Source organism: Odontesthes bonariensis, chromosome 14, assembly GCF_027942865.1.
Source record: "Odontesthes bonariensis isolate fOdoBon6 chromosome 14, fOdoBon6.hap1, whole genome shotgun sequence".
In the NCBI taxonomy this organism is placed as follows: Eukaryota; Metazoa; Chordata; class Actinopteri; order Atheriniformes; family Atherinopsidae; genus Odontesthes; species Odontesthes bonariensis.
In genome coordinates, this window is record NC_134519.1 from 21371913 (window position 1) to 21392499 (window position 20587).

A 20587-nucleotide genomic window follows, 5' to 3' on the forward strand; every position below is an offset into this window, starting at 1 on the left:
CTGTTATTCTTTGATTAGGGAATATGAAGGCTCTTGGCAGTCTTTTAGGATAGATGACTACTGTGAGTCAGAGGAGCCACACTGTTAAGAATATCACTCACAAACAACACTAGCAGAGTGTAGGACAACACTCAGCATGCATGATATAGACATAATTAAGATCTATACTGGCACTTTAGCTTAATCTCATATTTGCTTTCCTGACAAGCGAGGGGATTCAGATCTGAACAAGTTAGATCAGCTGTTGGTTTTTACTGATTTACTGACACTTTACTCCTCTGTTTCTAAACAGGTGAATTTGGGGAAGTCTACAAGGGCCGTTTGAAACTACCTGGAAAAAGGGAGATCTATGTTGCCATTAAGACCCTGAAGGCTGGCTACGTTGAGAAGCAGAGACGAGACTTCCTGTCCGAGGCGTCAATCATGGGCCAGTTTGACCATCCAAACATCATACGTCTGGAGGGCGTAGTCACAAAGAGCCGTCCAGTTATGATCCTCACGGAGTTTATGGAGAACGGTGCCCTTGACTCCTTCCTCAGGGTGAGTGATTTTTGTGAAAGTAAGTTGCTTAGAGTTAAATTTTGGTATTGAATGGAAACTTAACATAATAACACTGGGTACCCAATCTGAAGTAAATCCTTGAACAATTAAAAGGAGTTGATGGATAGAATTATTCCTAATACAAATTGGAAAAAGCCTTTTTAATTTATCCAGTGCCAACTGAGAATATTCCCAATGACAATTAACGTGATTTTAATCATTCCTAATTTGGAAACTTCCACACTAGCTAGACTTAGCAGCCTTTAACTTCTCTATTAGTGCCTGGAGCTATTAATGGACTCCTCACTCTTTCTTTTGCAGTTAGGGTGGAGCAGAGATACAGCTTGATCAATATTCAGCTCTCTTTTTTTCCCTCTTTCAATCTGATGGATTGGGGTTCTATTTCACTTTGATCTAGGGTGGGTTTAAATGGGCTCTTTGAAGTTGGCTTTGCTAACCGCCACATCCAACTTGTGTTTCCATCGATCTTTCTTACCCTCTTATTTGTTACTGCGTTTCATGGGTTCAAAGCTTGCTCTTGAGGCATTCACACTGGGGTACAGGCACCATGTGTGGATGTTAGAGAGACAGATGCTTGCATAACAGTGCTCTTACAACTCCAATGAAGAAGATTTTGCTATCTAATACAAATACACTCACCCTCTGGACATAAAGACGTTTAAATATGCAAGAATGGAATTAGTATTTGATACTGCAAAGTATAATCGACACACAACTTGAAAATACGAGAAAACTTATATTCCAACACAAGTGCAAACACAACTGCCTTCTCAAAAGATGAATTTGTGAGGAAAACAAGTTTTTATTTATTACATCAGAGTCCAAAAATATAATTCATGGCATGCTGATATCTCCCAATAAAGAATCAAACAGTAGAAGGCTCAAATTATACCAATTCTGACCATTTTGGGCAACATAGTGACTATGATTGAGCGAAGGACCAACATAATTTATTACAGTTAAAAGCATTTCTTTTACCATTTGCTTGAATATCTCTATCCCCTAGGTAGGCTCATTAATGTTAATCACTGCAAAGATAATATCTCAATAACACTTTCATTTGTTCGCCTGTCTGTCCTCCAGCAAAATGATGGTCAGTTCACAGTTATCCAGCTGGTGGGAATGATGCGTGGGATCTCCGCGGGAATGAAATATCTCTCCGAAATGAATTACGTTCATCGTGACCTGGCTGCACGAAACATTCTCGTCAACAGCAACTTGGTGTGTAAAGTATCCGACTTTGGTCTGTCACGCTACCTACAGGATGACTCATCTGATCCCAGCTACACTAGCTCTCTGGTGAGTACTGGTAACTCTTATCTCTAGTCAGCTCCAGAGCCATGGATAATCCCCTTGACTAATCTAGTGGTTATCAGTATGTGTAATTCAAAGTCTCCGAGCAATTTTACTGACACATACAACCATTAAAAAAAAAACACAAAGCTGTCACGTATCAGTCTGATAAGCTTTGACAATGACACTGTCTCATTCTTTTTGAAGGTCTTTCACCTTTTCAGTGCCGTTCGTTTTATATGTGCTGTCACTCTCTTCTTCCTCATCCCCCTTCCTGCTCTTTCCCATACTCTGCAAGTCACAGACCGGAGGTCTGTCATATCTTCATTAGTGTGGAGACAAGCCTCCTCTGGGAAGGCTCCTCTCTAGTTGGCGTGCCCAGAGTGCAGAGAAACCAAAGGGCACTGCAGCCTCTTAAACTGACATCTCCCACCTCTCTCTCTCCCTCCTGCCTCTCATACGTTATTACTGGGGCATCATGGGAGGCTTTGGCTCCTCATTAACTCCTCCACGCTACAGATCTGTAATTATTAGCAGCCATCGTTAGTTCATCCCCTCCTCTTCCTAATTCAAAACACACTTTTACACCCTTACAAACACACGCCGCAAGTCATTAGGACACCAGACCTGTCTTAGGTTGTGTGGGGTGGGTTTAAGTGTTTTCTGGGTGCGTATGAGCATTTATGTAAGGGTGTGTGAGTGTGTGTGTGTGTCTGTCTCTCCTCTTACTGTGTCTTGTGTGTGTAATATCACTTCATTGACTCTATTGATGATTTTGGTGCAAATAAGGCTTTTTACTGCTCATGACGGATGTGTTTTCATCTGCGACTGGTGTAATTGGAACTCAGATCCTTTGCTAAAATGTTGGCACAATAGGATGATATAAAGACACTCTATTGCAATCAAAAGAGTCCCCAGAGTCGAATCATTAAGTGTATTTGCAGTAGATGTATAAACAGCAAAATATGGTCAAAGTATGAAAGTAGTTAAGTGTGCTCAGAAATTGTGTTATAATGCTGGCTACTCACACTTACTCCTGACATACTATTTGGTTTCTAAAAAAAGTGACAAAATGATGAGAGGCCATCAGATCATTTATGGAAAAGAAGTGGTTCTGGATCTGTTCTCAGTCTTTTAACTTTTTCTATCATCTTTGACTTTCTGTGAAATGTTAGATGAGCGTCTGTTGAACATCTCAAACATTTTTTGAAAGATAGATGTCTGTTAGTTGTTGTGCAGCAGCCGCTGCTCCACGCTTTCTCGTGCCAGTGGTACTGCATCTGCATGACTGCAAGCAGCCCCGCTACAGGCTTGCTTGTACTCGTGTTACTTTTCACTCCCTGCGCCACATGGATTCCTCTCAGCAGAGAACTAGAACCTTGTCCTTGCAAAGCAATTTGTGTGACTCTCTTCACTATAGCGTAGGTGGTGTTTGTCATAAAAAGTCACTGGATTTGTTGCTCGTCGCTTTTTGAAGAAAAAGTGGTTGAAGAGGTCTGAAAAAGGCTAAATCTGCTGCCAGATCCACTAAGTTGGCAGTACTGGATACAATATTAGAATTGATCATTACCTGGCAGGGACAGGGAAGGCGGGTGTCAGCTGCTGGTGGGTAGAAATGTTGGATGGGCCAGATTAGCACATTTATAGTTTCACATTTTCTAAATAAGGAAGAATAGGAACAGTCATGTCATGAGCTATTCTACTTGCATGAGTGTTTCTTTTTTCCTGGTAAAAACTTAAATCTACAGCTTGGAGGTACACACATACATTTTTAGAGAAATTATTATTATTAAAAGTTTGTTTCATTATTCATTGTGTCTAAATGTTAAATCTTCAATGTAAACAAGAAAGAGCTGACAAATGAATGTAAAGAAGTAAAGATTATGGTTTCGCTCTCTAAAATGCTGCTCTGTGAAGAATAAAGTTGAATTAAATTAAAATATTCTTTGAAGTGCCAGTATTGCAAAATAGCAGCCATTTAAATGCAGTATTCGGCTAAAATTTACTTAGTTACTCTGGCACGCCTGGTGGTGTGGGAGGGAGCGGTGCTCACGCCAACATGTTGTTTAGGGTCAGGGTGTTCTCTGGTAAGGTCAACAACAGAAGATGTTTGTGCAAATCTGAGACACAGTGGTGTCACATAGAGATTAGGTTGTGGCCACGCATACACAGAACGTTATCAGAAAGTACAAGAGAATAACACAAGCTACTGTATTTGGGAAATCCTTGTATGCGGCCATGTGACAAAAATAAATTCCCCAAAAAGGCTCCCCAGTCATCCAACTGCTCTGGTCTTTTTTCCACAACAGTGGTCGATTAGTTTTATTCCAATATGTATGTATTTTTTTTGTAGAACTTTTTAATTTTACCCAACAATGACCTGCAATTCACCAACCCCTTCTTATTTAGGATTGGCAGCTTCAGGTGGCCCCACAAGACCATTCCTAAGTATCATCTGCAATCTGAAAGTTTAAGTTGTTTCACAAAGTGCTTTGGGGCCAATTCTTTGCAAATGATTCATTGTAAACATTGTGAATGTACAGCTCCATAGTAACACAGTATATCTTATGAATAAATATGAATCCAATCTGAATATATTTTTGCTCAAACCTATTTTTGGATGAGCTTCAGATGTGTTTCACTACATACCTTGCGATCAAAAGCACCTTAGAGGGCTGGGAGGCAGTGCTACGTAGGGGTGACAAGAAAGGCGTCTTCATCGAATTTTATTTCTCTCTTTTTGGCTGAGTTTTGGTTTCAGCTTTCTTACGGAATCATTATGTTATGTTAAATGCAAAAAAAACACAGTACCAACCAGCTGCCAGGAGGTGGATGCCAAGGTGTGATCAACAGCAGTGTCAGAAGAACCAGAGGAGATTTGACCTCACATCGGGGTGACTGAGAGCTAATTGCTCCCCAGGAATAGCTTGCTTTGTGCGCTTGACCCCTGTGGCTAAACCTTTCTGAATAGGTATTATTTAGCAACAAAGGGGAGCAGCACCTTTGTTGTCTGCACCGCTGAGCTGGCTAATAAAACAGGGTGTAAAAGGATCGGATTATAGATTGTGGTCAGTATTTTGATGTTGTTTAATGCAAACTGTTCAATGTCTCCCTGAGGTAGTGAATCCAATGAGCAGGAGTGAATATTGTGGAAGCCATTTTGATAGCACATCTGGGGGGTTTGACACTGTTTAGATTTTGAAAATAAGTACATTGTAACTTTTTACCACCTTATTATCAGAAGTATTCACACTCATTTTTTGGTCTATAACTATTTTCACTGAAAAGAGAAACTGAATTCACATCCCACCACACATTGATGTATGTGGTATACATGTATACATATATATATATATATATATATATATATATATATGTATGTAAATATATATATTTTTTTTTAATGCACATAAATGTAATTGTAATTAGCCAAAAGTATTTAGGCAGATCATAAAGACTCGACTGTTGTTTCTACAGACTTTCACTGCCCTCCTGATCCAACATACTTTGTATTCATGGAACATGCTTAAATTAACATAGGGAAGTTGCAGTCCATTGGTCTTTTATAGGTCCAACACACTCCTGTTTGTATAATTAGGCTATGCATATTTTGCACACTTCTCTTTACAACCAGTTTGGCTATGACTTGATGCTAAACATACAGTGAGCAAGGCCGGCATCACAGACAAGGACGACGGAATCTGGGAATTATATTGCACTGACAGGCAGTGATTTACATCGTCATCAACCGCCTCCTCTAGCAAATTAATCACCTCTTTCCCTCCACTGCTTTTCTCATTTTTGCCCGCAATTCCAGGCACACCAATTACAGTGCCTGTGGTGCGATGCTGGGTCCATGGTTGGAAGGACATGCTGGTAATTGTGTTAACCCTGGATGTGGGTATGCTCTCGAGCAATGTTTTGGAGTTTAAGACAGAAGGAGGCTGTCCACCCTCTCTGTTGGCTGCTCACCAAAGTCATGATTCATTTGGCTTACAGGACAATACTTGAACTGCACTGGTCTTGCTAAGGTGCTGTGTTTTAATTCATTCATAAACTACAACCTTTCTATGTTTTTTTTCTCTCTTTTTTTATTCACTCTTCCCCCATTCCAACTTTATTTAATTGCAATATTTAAAAAGTAGCCCATCTTTTAATTAGATGTGAGTGAACCTGCATACCTGGCAGAACGATGGCCAAGGTAGCTTTCACATTTCTTTGTTTGCTCACCAGTCTATCCATCAAATGAGGTGGGCGGTCTCGCACCCATTTATCTATCTTTCATTTCTCTCTAGCTGTCAACCTCTTTTCATTCTAAGGCTATTTAGAATGAAAGTGAAAGTCAGAAAGATGTGTTCGCATATGGTATGAACATGTGGCATCTCTGATCCGATCGTCATAAAAAAACTCACTTCACTCTTTGCATTAGAATGCATCCCCACATGCTTCTGAAGTGACCACCTGTGATCAGATCTTACTTTGCTTTATATTCAAACAACCATATAGATATGTGTTGTTATTCTTAATCTATCATAGGTAACGATGCCCTTCCCATTCCTAATTTAACATAAATTATCTGCAGAAATGATGCTATATCAGTTTAGTAGGTGGCATTCAGGGTAAACGTCCAACTTGTCTAAACACAACTGAAAGATCGTGGTCATATTTTGCCCAGAGGACCTCTGAGTGGGGTTCGAATGGTTCAGTCTCAATGCATTCTGAATTTGTCCTGGGTGCATTCCCACCTGTCCGCTAGTGATCACATCTGTTAAGACAATACATTAATGCCATGGGTGACTGAGTCAGAGATGTTGGCATGGTTACAGAGGTTCAATGCACATTTTATGCCAGAGCAAATGTTTGAAAGGGTGACGTGTACAAGTGTTTTTTCCGTGTTTCATAAATCTGGCGTGAAAGTATAACATGTCAAGCCTATAACAGCGATGACAAGTGATGTTACCCTTTCTATTGAGGGTTAATGCCCACAGGGCAATAGTGAGGATGGCAGGTGTGGTTAGGAATTTCTGCCTGTGCCTCAGCTGATGATATGAAAAGGCTGTCATTGCCTAGCATGTCGCAAGATGGGTATTGTACTTTATGTTATGACCAAATGGGCAGAAAGAGCGTGCTGTTAGATGTGTGTGATTATGCTGTTTTCTTGGGTATATACACGTGTCCCCTAAGTGTCTTAATACATATGTATTTGTATTTGTTTGTGTGTTTGATTTTGTCATTGAAGCTAAGAGAGGTTGAAAGGCTGGGTCACGGGGACCCAGTAACAAAGCTCATCCGTCAAATCCCTGTGACCTGAGTGACATTCTCTCCGCTCCGCTTCAGTGCTCACACTATGTGGACAGCTCTGTTGTTTCTGTCGTTTGTCTGTTTTCTATTAGCATCCTTTGCTGCTCTCACTGGCTTCAAGCCCATGCACTTTTTTTGGCTTGTCAATTCAACTTGTAGTGAAATATTTATGCATTCTGAGTAAAGGGGACAGAGTCCCTAACCAAACAAGCAGTGAAATGGGTACATGCCCATAGAGACCAAGCCAAACGCAAACAAAGGCACTTTGAATTTGGTTTATTGGAGTAAATTTTGTTTGTGCATCTGCCCATATGTATGATGCAACATTTCAAACTGCTAGGTAGTTTTGTCATGTAGCAGAGGCTGTAGAGAGGGTCACACTCCTGCCCCAGCCTCCTGCTTTGATGAATGTGAGACAACACCCCAACAATCTCCAACATACCACCCCCGTATGTCTTCCGAGGATGCAGTCACTACTGCCCACTCAAACATAACAACATCCTAAACATCCCACTTTAAAGTAAGGGTTTGTTTTTCTCATATCTTCATATTTTATTTCCCTAATTTAATTTATCTCACAAATGAAAAACTATGATGTATTAAACATCTTAAAATACCAATGAATGAAAACATGTAGTATCTGCATAAACGTGTGGTATTGAACGGGTATAGGTTACAAATAAACAAAGAACTATTATCCATACCTGAGTTCTGCTTCAAAGAAGGATCAACCAGCTGAAGAACTCTGATGGTGATTTACACCTTCTGTCATGTTTGTGAGACTCGGTGTGAGGCATGCATTAAATTGCCATCTGTGGCTTTTTAAATGCATTTGCATCTTCACTATCAAATGAACCCTGTACACTAAATCAAAGAAAAAAGGAGATACCTGTGAGGTCGGTGAATTTGTCTCACCATAAAAACACTATATTGCAGACTGTAGAGTGACAAAGGAGATTTAATCTGCTGATTAACCAAAGCTGTGCCTTTACAAAGCTGTAATCCTCACACTAAAACTTGTGACATGATTCAACGCTGGTGACGCCTGTGGTTGGTATTTCATGTGGGAACTGTGGATAAGTGGAGTCTTGGCAGTGCTTTAATTTCAGTTTCATATTGTTCTTGGAGTTCTCACAACGACCCTCCCAGTAGCATTAAAAGGAAAGTCGGGCCTTTACAGGATTTGCTCCAGTTTGATAAGACTGTGGATGTAATTGCCTGTCTCTCATCCTGTGAAGAACTTATGGGACCAAGGTCACTTGCTAATATTGGAATGTAATAGTAGAATTGAGAAGGGAGCTGGGTTTCATTTGATGGTGCCAGTAAATGCCAGACATGGTCTATTGGTGAAGAGGTTAGGTTTATTTATGTTTTACTAAATTGTGTTTGGCAACAAAGAGAAGAGGTTTGCTGTCAGTAAACACCTCGAGTCAATTTCTCTAGAAACTAAAGACCAAGTCCGGAACCTCGGCGTGCTTATAGACTCAGACCTGACCTTCAACAATCATATCAAATCAGTCACCAAATCAGCCTTTTATCAACTTAAGAACATATCCAGAATTAAGGGTTTCATGTCCCAAACAGATCAGGAGAAGCTGATTCATGCTTTCATCTCCAGCAGACTTGACTACTGTAACAGTCTTCTGACTGGACCCCCCCCAAAAGAGTCTCAAACAGCTGCAGCTCATTCAGAAGGCTGCAGCCCGAGTTTTAACCAGAACAAAGAGATCACATCACATCACCCCAGTTCTCAAGTCTTTACATTGGCTCCCGGTCAGATACAGAATAGATTTTAAAGTTCTGCTACTCGTCTACAAATCACGGAATGGTTTAGGTCCAGAATACATGAATGACATGCTGGTAGAGTATAAACCCAGTAGAGCTCTGAGATCTGCTGACTCAGGTCAGATAGTGGAGCCCAGAGTTCAAACTAGACACGGTGAAGCAGCTTTTAGCTGTTATGCTGCACACAACTGGAACAAACTACCAGCAGAACTGAAATCAGCCCCAACTGGAAGCACTTTTAAATCCAGGTTAAAAACATTTCTCTTTCGGTGTGCTTATGGTTGAGTTTATATTTTTCTTTTTCCCCTCTTCTTTGATTGCTTTTTACTGTGTTTTCATTTTTATTCTATTTTTTTATTCTCTTTAAATTGCGTGTTTTTATGCTGCTTCATGCTGTTCTTTTAATTGCATTGTCTTTATGTAAAGCACATTGGTATGAAATGCGCTATATAACTTCTTAAGTAACAGACTTAAGAATTAAGAAATTAAGAAGAAATTCAGATTTATTTTGGTTTAAATATCAAAATGGTACGATGTTTTTATCATCAATAATATTTCTAGTATTATTAGATGCAAATGACATAAAACATGATAATATGTTCAATTTGACACACAAAAACACATTTGAATGTTGAGACACCATCACAACACCATGGCATTTGGGTACAGTTGTGGAGACAAGATCTTTTATCAGTAACTAGAGACCATATATGTCAACCCAAACAGCATAAAGGGGTAACATTAGTTTGAATCAAAATAGGCCAATAAATGGCATAACAGGGCCCGTGTTTTTTTGGAATTTAAACAAGCTGGTTCAAATCAATTCAGCCAAAAACTCATGTTGCTGGAATACAAAAAAAAAAAATGTATGTGAACTAAACTCGTGATTAAATTCATCAGTCTATCTATCCATCCATCCATTCATCGTGTTCAAAGTCTTGGAGGTTTAAAAGCTGACACTGAATGAGAGGCAGTGTAGACTCTGGATGGGTTGCCAGTCCATCAAGGAGCGAATAAAGAAAGGCAGACAGCAACGCATGCACACACTCAAACCCAGCCAATTTAGAATCCCAACTTTGTGTTTTAACCAGAGCACACCGGAATAAAACAGCGCAAGCACATGGAAATTCAACCCAGGAAGAACCCAGCTGAGGTTTGACCCAGGAAAAGTCTTGCTGTGAGGCAATAAATCTGATCACCGCTCCACTTTGTGGCCCTCATTAAATTCAATTAATGTCAAAAAAAAATTTCCAGTAAGTTTACTGTTCAATGTTTAAAAAATGCATACAAACTCTTAAAATTAACTAAATTGGCCAGGTTTCTCTTGCAGTCTGTTAATCAGTCATTTTGAAGCAATGGCCACTTGATTTCAGACTGAGATAAGTCAGTCCAGAATTGAGATTTTTCCTGGCTGCCAGAGCAACTGTCACTAACCAATTCATCAGCTGCTCGCAGGAATCCACAAATCAAAGCTAAACTGACAGTTAAAGCCTGTGGGTAAGTGTTAAGAAAATTATTAACAGTCTTTTTCTCTTTTATAGTATCTGTTTACTTGACTGACTCGTACGTTTCTGTAACTTGACAGGACGCTTGACTGAAGCTTTCTTGAAATATGAGCATGTTTTTTTCTGAGTCCTCATCATTCAGAAGAACAGTCGCAAGAGCTTTTCTGCATATGCTTCCCTCTGTATTCTTCAAAGTTTCTTGCTAAATCGTAGAATATTAAGGACATTTGGAAGGAATAATAAAAGCAGTCAAACACTTCCCAAAATGTAAATTGAAAGGCCTACTGTATGTCCCGCTCCCCTCCCATAAATTCCTGGCAATCCAAATGCTCACTCACCAACCTCTTTTACTGTTCTTTTTCTTGTGCTATTTTTCTCCCCAGCTCTCTGTCAGTCATCCTCTTTTTCTATCCCTTCACCCTCTTTCTCATTCTATTTGGGCAGCAATCCAGGGCAGATCGTTGTTCAGGATTTCATTAAAACGATGTTGATGGAGCACTCTGCCCAGCCTAAGTAAATGTGCTCAAGTCCATTTGAGTGTGCATTGTTTGCTAATGGATTAGTGAAGTTGGAGGAGTAAAGTCAAGTAGAGGAGGGAACAGGTGGGTGGGTGGGTGTGGGAGGGAGGGGGGGGGGGGGGGGGGGGGGGGGGGGTACTTATTTGTCTTTTAGATGAAGGAGAAAGTTGTTTATTTGGAATTGCTAAAAAGCTTCTATGAAGTGAAAAAGCTCAGGTAAAAACAAACTGATCTGGGACGTGGCTGTGTGTTAATGGCAACTATTCTGCCGTGACAAGAATTCTAAATTCTAGCTCATTCCACATCATGTCAGTGGCCATATACATGAAATAATCTGCACGTTGGTGGGTGCTCAGCCAAAGCTACAGCAAAGACATGACAGGTGTTTCGTATCGTAGCGATGTGCATCAGTACTGTACACACGTCACCTGACCACCAAATGTTTATTCTTCATCTCTGAGGCCTGGCTGTCATTAGGACACACTCGTCTCACCAAGATCTCTCTTAAACTGACAGTCCCGGCACATCTCTTTTACAGTTACGCTTCAGACGAATCGCTGGCTGTCACAGCTGGTCACAACCTGTCAGAGGCAGTCACGACCAGGTGGAGCCAATCACGTACTGTATTCTTGCTTTGTTGACATAGAGCTGACAGCACGCTCAAATGTTTGCTCAAGGTTTTCTGAATGGGAATTCTGTGCGCAAACATGTCCGGATGTGTCATCCATCATTGAATGCGGGAAGAAACTCTAAGAAATAAAAATACCATCTTATTTTTCGTTCGATAATAACTAAACATTTTTACACCCTTAGGAACACGGCTTTTTATTCGAATTGCTGAAACTTATCAACTAGAAAATAGTGCCCACCCAAGATCGCTGGAAAATCCAGCAGTGCAATAGCCTGCACACGGGACACCATTTTCAAATAGCTTCCCCCATTGCTTAAAGGCTTCACAAAGCACATCTTGCTTTTGTGTTGACATTAGGTCTGTTTTAATTCATATCATCACTCCTGCTGCCCCTTACTCATTCCCGCTGTTACTGATGCTCTTTCAAAAAAGACAGAAAGAAGAGAAAACCCTGCAGTGCTTTGTAACATGTTTTTTTCCTTCTTCCCTGTATTCACAAGTTGTTCAGCACTTTGTGTTATTAAAGCAGGATTTTGGCAGAGCCATCGCTGGCCCACAGCAGTAATTACTAAAGGTTTGCATAGCTGCCTCTGACTCACCCATCTTGGAAATGTTATTACTAATGTCTGTTTCATCTGAGGCTCACAGGGAGCTTGATGTGAAGCCTGCATCTTTGCTCAGGTCGTTTCAGCGACGCTCAGCTCATATTCTAACAGGGTCCTGGGGCATGAGACCAGATATACGAAATGAGGAACGTAGTAATCTTGTTATGACAAAGAACTCTATAAAAGACAGCATTTTGCTTGGAACAGATGTTTAGTATTTTCAGTTTTTCTGCATTTCTCTCTCTTTCCTCTCATGTATGTTTATCCAATCAACATTTTTTGACATGAAGCATTCCTCCTGAATAAGAAAAAGGACTGGTCATTTTGGCTTTTGTATGGAGGATATTTACCTCGTGTCTCGTGTGTAGTCTCATTGCCCTCAGACAGAAGGAAGGGCAAGAAACCGTGCCCCAAGGTGTCTGTTTAGATGAAACAAGTCAGATATGAACTCGACTGAGATATGAGAAAAGCATTGAAGTCAGTGTGGCTTATACAGCCTTTATTCACTTGTTGATCTCTTCCTCCCTTTCTTTCTGTCTACGTCTCTCATTTTCTCTGTCGGTCACATACTCACACAATCACACCCTGCATCACTGCCTGCTTTCCTTAGCATTACGTCTTTTTCGACACTTGCTGATGTTGTTGGTGAGACTGCTGCCCGTTCATCATCTTGCAGTGAGGCCTGATGGCAGTCTTCTTAAGTGTCAGATGTCAAACCTCTCTTCTGGGTCAGTAACCTCTCCACAGTAAAGTCCTGAAGATGTCCTCATTATTGACATCCACCTCTCCTCATCAGCAGAGCCACGTGACACTGACCTGTAATCCATTTAAATGATGCACTGATGGGTATACACAGAAAACTTTCAAACATATGCATGCTCTACAGAAACACTCCAAGCAACCAACATCTCATTCTCACTCAGGGTGGTCTGTGTAGGTTTTGCTTTGGTTTGTTTCCAACAGCGACTTATCTGCAAATGCTCAGGTTCAGTTAATTGGCATTATTAAGCTGGTGGTGAGCTCAACTCAAATGTGAGGGGGGGGTGTGAAGAGTGGGGCACAAACAGGGTTTACATGCGTCTGTTCGCTTGTTTGTGTGTGTGTGGGGGTGCACACCCAAACATCTCTATCTCTGTCTGCGCATATGCTCTCAGTTGGGTCTCTGGGTGTGTGTGTGTGTGTGTGTGTGTGTGTGTGTGTGTGTGTGTGTGTGTGTGTGTGTGTGTGTCAAATCTCAGACAAGCGGCTGTCAATTTCAATCAACAGTGCGCGTGGCATGCCTAAGGCCCAGGTAGCCCAATTACTGGCGGAAACGCTCGATGTCGAAGCAGAAGCTCGAGCCTATCTTCCTTTAGTCAAACAGGGCTGAGAGGAGAGGAGGCTGCGGTAAACGTAATGTCGGTCGATGACTGTTCAGAGACACTCTTGAGACAGAGTTCGAATCTTGTGAATGTTTCGCTGCTGGTGGACTAACACACATAAAGACTTAGATGGAGCTTTAACAGCTGACACCAGTCTTGTGGTGTTGAGGGTAATGGCAGGCTTGAAATTAATGCAGTTGAAAATGATAGCAGCTGTTTAAAAACTCAGAAATTTACCTTGTCTCAATTTCCTTTCTGCTTTCTTTAGGGTGGGAAGATACCAGTGAGGTGGACAGCACCAGAGGCCATTGCGTACAGAAAGTTCACATCAGCCAGTGATGTGTGGAGTTACGGCATTGTCATGTGGGAGGTGATGTCATTCGGAGAGAGGCCTTACTGGGACATGTCCAACCAGGATGTAAGTGCTTTTATACATCTAGACTGCATAATTATGCCGATACTCTTTTAATGTTATGTATTTTTCTACTGAAACGAAAAATTGGAGCAGAATATTTGAGAGTGAGTGACCTCTGGGCTGTCGATTATGGAGAGAAAAGCTTTTTTTTTATTGTGCTCATTTGCAGGTTGATTATTTTATTTTGGATGTGCACTGAATCAAGCTTACATCCTTGAATGTTAAAAAGATACATTATTATTCTGTTTCTGTACATTGCTGAAGCCGCTTTTTAAATTTCTTTATAAATTGGTAATTTTCAGCCCCCTTTAAAACGCCCAGTCTGCATTGACTGGTCAGAAACGGCAGAACGTGACACAGCTGCTCATCCTCTGCATAGGTAGCACCATTCAACCCACTAGGCAGACATGTTGCTCATTTATTTCTTGGTGATGTAAATAGGGTGATGGCATATTATTTGTGGGAGAAAACAGCTTTTTTTTCTCTTTTTTTTTTTCCATCTTTCTTGAAATGCCAGCGTTTCATATCAAGCAAAGCTGTTTTTCATCAGACAAAGCTCAGTGCCATTGATTGTATTGTTATCATCATTGTTGTTTTTATGTTTTTCATAGCTTTCTGTGAATTCTCAGTTTGTGTGAACAGAAATAGCACTGAGGGTTTGGGGAGAAACCAACAGGCATACGCAATGATGCATAAAACACCCTCTTTCAATTGTTATTTTTCGTCATCAGCAAAGATCTTTGAGAAGCAATGGTGGCTGCCCATCAATCTGAGAAGGGTTATAAGGCCATTTCCAAACAAAGTGAAGTCTTAGATTCTATAGTGAGAAAGGTTATTCACATCTGGAAAACATTCAAGACAGTTCACAGTCTTACTAGGAGTGGATGTCCCAGTAAGTTTACTCTGAGGTCAGAACGTGCAGTTTTCAGAGAAATTGCAAAAGGCCTGGGAGCTACAAATCAGACTTCACAGGCCTCAGTTACTCAGTTAGCAGGTTAAATATTAAAGTTCATGACAGTACAATTTAAAAAAAGACTTAGCAATATGGCTTGTTTGGAAGGATTGTTGGGAAAAAAGCCTTATCTCTCTATAAAAGCAACATTTGTTGAAAACAAAACACTGCATATGAGCACAGCAGCTCATAGCGACTGTCAAGCATGGTGAATGAGAGATGATGATTTGGGCTTGTTTTGAACCAACAAGACCTGGGCACCCTACAGGCATTGAGTCATCTATGGATTCTGTATACTAAAGTATTTCAGTCTCAAATATGAGGCCACAGGTCCAACAGCTAAAGCCCGGCTGAAATTTGGTTGTGTGACAGGACTGTAAAAGAAAAAAAATCAAAAAGAAAATACACCAAAGAGGAAAAAAAAAAAAAAAAACACTGGCTCAGTCAAAGTCCAGACCTCAACCTGATTGAAATGCTGTGGCAGCTGTGTGTTACAACTCCCAACAAGTGTCAATGATTTGAAGCGACTTTGTAAAAGAGAAGTGGAAAAAGACTCGTAGCTGTTGCTGTCTCCTGGGGTTTACTACGTTTTTCACAAAATGCTTCAACAATTTGTCTTTGTTTTTGTGGAATAGATAATGACACTGAAAAATCTCACGTGTTGTTATTTATTGAAGGTTCTATTACCTATCTTTTAGATCTGGTAAGCACTAGATTACTTTTATTTTTGTTCGAATATGTAAAGCCTTAAAATTGAAAGAGGGCACACTTTTACGGTCAAATGTGCCCTTTACCAAGAACTCCATGTGTTCATTTCATTAGGTCTCGGGGGAAAAATAAATGAATTGATTAGAAAAAATATAATTTTTTTTTTCTTTTACTTTTTAATTTCCTCATTGAAGTAAAAGAAATACAACTGAAGCCTCATCAAACAGCATTTACGCCATAGATAAATAGAGATAACGATAACTCATATCAAAAGAAGCTGGAATAAATCACATTTTTATCAGCTTCATGTCATATCATCATCACTGAAGATGTCCTTGAATCTGACTTTGAAAGCAGATTTATTATAGGCACAGCCTTACACTATCCTCACTCCTTTCTGGCCAGCCTTTGAGAGCAATGAATGATTGCTGAGAGCTCTACTTTGTTCCCCATGTCCGCTTGGATAAGGTCCACTCTTTCAGGCACCAACACAAACACACACAATAATTGGATCAAGTCCCATGATATGAGGTCTTTTTTTTTCCCGAAGCTTCCCTTAGTGAGATGACTAGCCAACCATCGGTTCTCTGTGGACCTCACTCCACCAGGATTGTCCAACCCAGCAGATGTTGCCTCAGTGGGCCAGCAGCAAACACTGCCTGGTGGGACTGGCACCACTCAGCATGTCCGCCTCCTGCATCCACGCACGCTCACGCACTTATAACACACACACTTTCCTTCCCCATCATGCTTCCACTTACATGCCCACAGAAAAAAACTATAACCGCTGTTTTCCGTCTTCTCTTTAAATCCATCTTGCTAAATATAGCATCAAAGCCTTACCCTGTATACATCATCTCTTCCTCTCTTGCGTTTGTGCCATTTATTTAAGATACCGCTGAGCTGTACTTACCTTCTCAATGGAATTCGCAACCTACGGAACAGCTCCTAATTTTTAATGACTTTTTCCACAGCATCAGATTCTTATTTTACAACTAAGATGGTGTAGATATATGGATATTGTTGGGCTCCAGGTCCATCTTATCTTATTTTAACAAAGTCTACAGTGAATTTGTAGCTGCAGATTACATATTTACAGATTTGATTTAACTCTGTTGTTTGTGGATTATAAAGCATAGCTTATAGCCAAAGATGAAGGTGGACTTTGAATTTCAGTCACTCCACCTCACTTGAAGTCTAAAGGCCTCGGTATGCTTCTCCGTCGCTATCCGTCAATCCGACTCCGTGGTCACTAAACCTTTTGAAGTTCTCCGTCGGAATGTCGGATACGCAAGGCAATTCACCTCCCGACCCAATCTTGCGACGTGAAAGTCGTTAATGATTGTTTACCTTCCGGGTCCGTTCCACTCCTCCCAGTGAACGATGGCGAATGAGAGAGAGAGAGAGAGACTGTTGTTGGAGTTGGAGCTTGTTGAAATTGAAATGCAAATAACTTTGACACTCTTTCAAAACTGGCGGTGTTGTTGTTCTGAAAGGAAGGAGCTAAACCGGAAAAGTGATTCCGGAAATTATGTTGTTTGCCGACCAATCACAACCCTTGCAGTCTCCGCGAGCCTTGACGAATAAATAGGAATTTTGGCCGACGCACGCAAGCGACGGAGAGCATCTCCGGGCGGGTCTCCGACGCTCTCTGTAGACGACCATAAATCAGGCTTAAAATGTGCCTGCAGTCCCAGATCAACCTTTAAAACACTTGACTCTAACTCTGACTTCCATCAGGGCCAGAGTAGCCTGTGAAGCTTTTAAGAGGCAAGTGTCAAGTGGCTATACTGAATAGTGTTAATTATATGAAATTTGCCAACCCCCCACGTGGCTCCCAGTAACTCTGCCTCTGCCCTGCTTCATTTCTGTTTTCTTGCTCTTTCCTCCAGGACTGACATGTGATTGGATAGTGTCAGGAGGAAGTGCACATCAACCTAAATGCAAACTGTCTCTTGAGGGACCAGCAGAATTCTGTCTACATGGAAGCGGTAGTGGGGTGCTGGCAAGGCTGGGTTGAGGCAGGGATCGGTGTCTCATATTTACTAAGAGGACATGCCTAATGTAATGAGTCCTTGAATGGGATTATTTAGTTTTTAATGAAGTACATACATCATCGTCAACCTGCCAGCTGGTAGAAAAATACTGACAGCAGTTGATGGTAATTTCTGCATAAAACAAGTGTGGTTTATGATTAGAGCCAACAGATGAGTAAATCTTTTGTTTGAATTCAGTCCCTAACTCAGAGGTATTCTGTGGTAAATCTAGCAGTCAACTTCATGCTTTTTCCCCATCTACTATTATGTTGACATGCTCCCATACTCAATAAGATCATTATTTTGAATTAAAGTTATGTAGATCAAGATTGAATATGTGGTGATGTTCTCATGTAAAACCACATTCAGACCCTGGCAGTGCACAGTTTAACAATGGGGACCCACAATGATCTTTGAGAAGCAATCACTGCTGTCCATCAATCTGAGAGGGGTTATAAGGCCATTTCCAAACATTTGAAGTCTGTCATTCTACAGCGAGAAAGGTTATTCACATGCGGAACACATCCAAGACAGTTGCCAATCTTCCCAGGTGTGGACATCCCAGCAAGTTCACTCCAAAGTCAGACCCTGCAATACTCAGAGAAATTGTAAAAACCAAAGCGTTACATCTCAGTGTTTCTCAGTGAGCTGGTTAAATGTTAAATTTCACAATATAACAATAAGAAATAACTGAACAAGAATGGCTTGTTTGAAAAATGGCAACACGGTTTAGTTTCCTCTAATTGCAGCAGAACAAAGCACAAGAATTATGGAGCAATGCCCTTTGGATAGATAAGACCAAACATAGATGTTTGGTGAATATGCACAGTATTATACTTTCTGACAGCTAAACTCATAGCATATCTGCACAAACACCTCATACCAGCTGTCAAGCATGATGGTGAAGTGTTGATGATTTCAGCTTGTTTTGAAGCCATGGGACCAATGAGTTAACCACAAAATCTTTTCTATATTAAAGTATTATAGGGATAAATGTAAGGCCATATGTCTGACAGCTAAAGCTTGGCTGAAACCGGGTTGTGCAACATGATAATGATCCCAAGCACAAACAAAAATGTACAACAGAATGGCTGAAAAATAAATTAATCAAAATGTTGCAATGGCAACATTGGCAAATCTGAATAAAATGGTTTGGGACCTCGAGAGGACCTGTGCATAAATGAATGCTTGCAAATCTCAATGAATCCTTGCAACATTGCATTGGAATAGGCCAAAAGCTCCTCCATAGCAATAAGAGGCTCATCATACAGAAAAAAAAAAAAAACTTAATACTGCTAAAAATGGTGCTACAAGCTACTGAATCATAGGATGTACTCAGTTATTCACACAATGCATGTGCATTTTGGCTTAGTTCACTGAATGATGACAGGGTGTGATGTTTCAGTTGTTGTTGTTCCTTAGAGGTTGTAATTACCTCATTTCTGTAATTACCTAAAGACCTGCGAAGGACCAGGTGATTTTTGTCGACATACAGAAAACATTTGAATGGGATGGGGGTGTATTCTTATAGGCTCCTTTTTCATATAACTGCATAAAGGTTAGTGTGATACACAAAATATTGAGCCTCTTACTGTCACAATAACTTTTGAATGGTACGTTTGTGATGGAGCACAATATCAAAACAAGGGACAAAACCTATTATCAATTACCTTACTCTCTTGATTTTTTTTAAAGAATAAACAACATTTAGTTTTCGTTGCTCAACTTTTCAATGTATAACATTGTTACAAAGCAGTTTCCTGTTAGCCATCGTTAAAGCTTTTCTTATTCTATCTTAGGTGATCAATGCAATTGAGCAGGACTACCGTTTGCCACCACCCATGGACTGCCCCAGTGCCTTGCACCAATTGATGCTGGACTGTTGGCAGAAAGATCGCAACGTACGACCTCGCTTTGCAGACATAGTTGGTACCCTTGACAAGATGATCCGCAACCCAACCAGCCTCAAAGCTGTAGCCAACATTCCTGCAGTGTGAGTAAAGTACTTTTCACATGACGCACACTTTCACACTTGGCTTGACTTTAAAAATACACACAAATAGGACTTTCATCCGTTTTTATATATATATATGTATATAATATTTCCACACGATGTCTGCTCACACTAACTTAGCACTCACATGTTTATTTTTTATCCCCTCATAAAATAAACATGAACTTATTACTGCTGATTGCATCAAACCTGAACTTTTCCTTTCCTGTTTTTTATTTTTCTTCCCATCCAATCTAACCCCGATGTTGGCTTTAGAGTTTTATTTACCTCATACTCCAGTAATGAAAGAGCAAAAAACATATTCTTCGAAAAAACAACAACTGCAGGACACGGAGGAACATCTAAAGCACATAATTATGATGTTGGTTATTTTTAGAGACATCACTAGCACGTATGTGTTCTTTTTTTTGTCACTGAATATAATTTGACAGTTTTGGAGATCTTGTTTCTGGGACAATATCCACAAAACTTTCTGAAAAAAAAAATCAAGCTGTCAAGCTGAGCCAGAGATGTGGTGTGTCTTTTGACTGTGAGCTTCAGGAAGCCATTTCTTTTAGCTGTGTGTTTCGGTTTCTTGCCATGTTGCCCCAGGTGAACTTCTAGCTTCAACCGAGATTACATTTGTGCAGTAGAGCATGTTTGTTTCCAAGGTCCCTCCCGTGTTGTGCTCAGTTCAGTGTTGCTAAAATTGTAAAAACTTTCCAGGACCACTGCATGTCTTATTGTAGATAGTGCTGGCCGTGTAATTAGTGGCGTTGGGGTAAGAATGTTGATTTTTTTCATTGTCTTTTTCTTGTTTTCTTTTAAACATTTCAGCTAGATATATACAGTTTAGACACACACTCTCTCCTTCTCTGTTATCCTGTTGCACCCACCCACACAAACACCAGCCCCACAGGTAC

At 40.5% G+C, this 20587-nt stretch overlaps 1 protein-coding gene across 2 annotated transcripts in view; it reads left to right on the forward strand.

The window, feature by feature from the left end:
- ephb1 (EPH receptor B1) overlaps positions 1-20587 on the forward strand; it is a 165487-nt gene that overhangs the window by 142584 nt on the left and 2316 nt on the right. For both annotated transcript variants that reach the window (XM_075483458.1, XM_075483459.1), the window contains exons 11-14: positions 293-540; positions 1645-1860; positions 13829-13978; positions 19471-19664. In XM_075483458.1, the coding sequence (XP_075339573.1) occupies positions 293-540; positions 1645-1860; positions 13829-13978; positions 19471-19664 (808 nt within the window). The remainder of the gene's footprint in view (positions 1-292; positions 541-1644; positions 1861-13828; positions 13979-19470; positions 19665-20587) is intronic.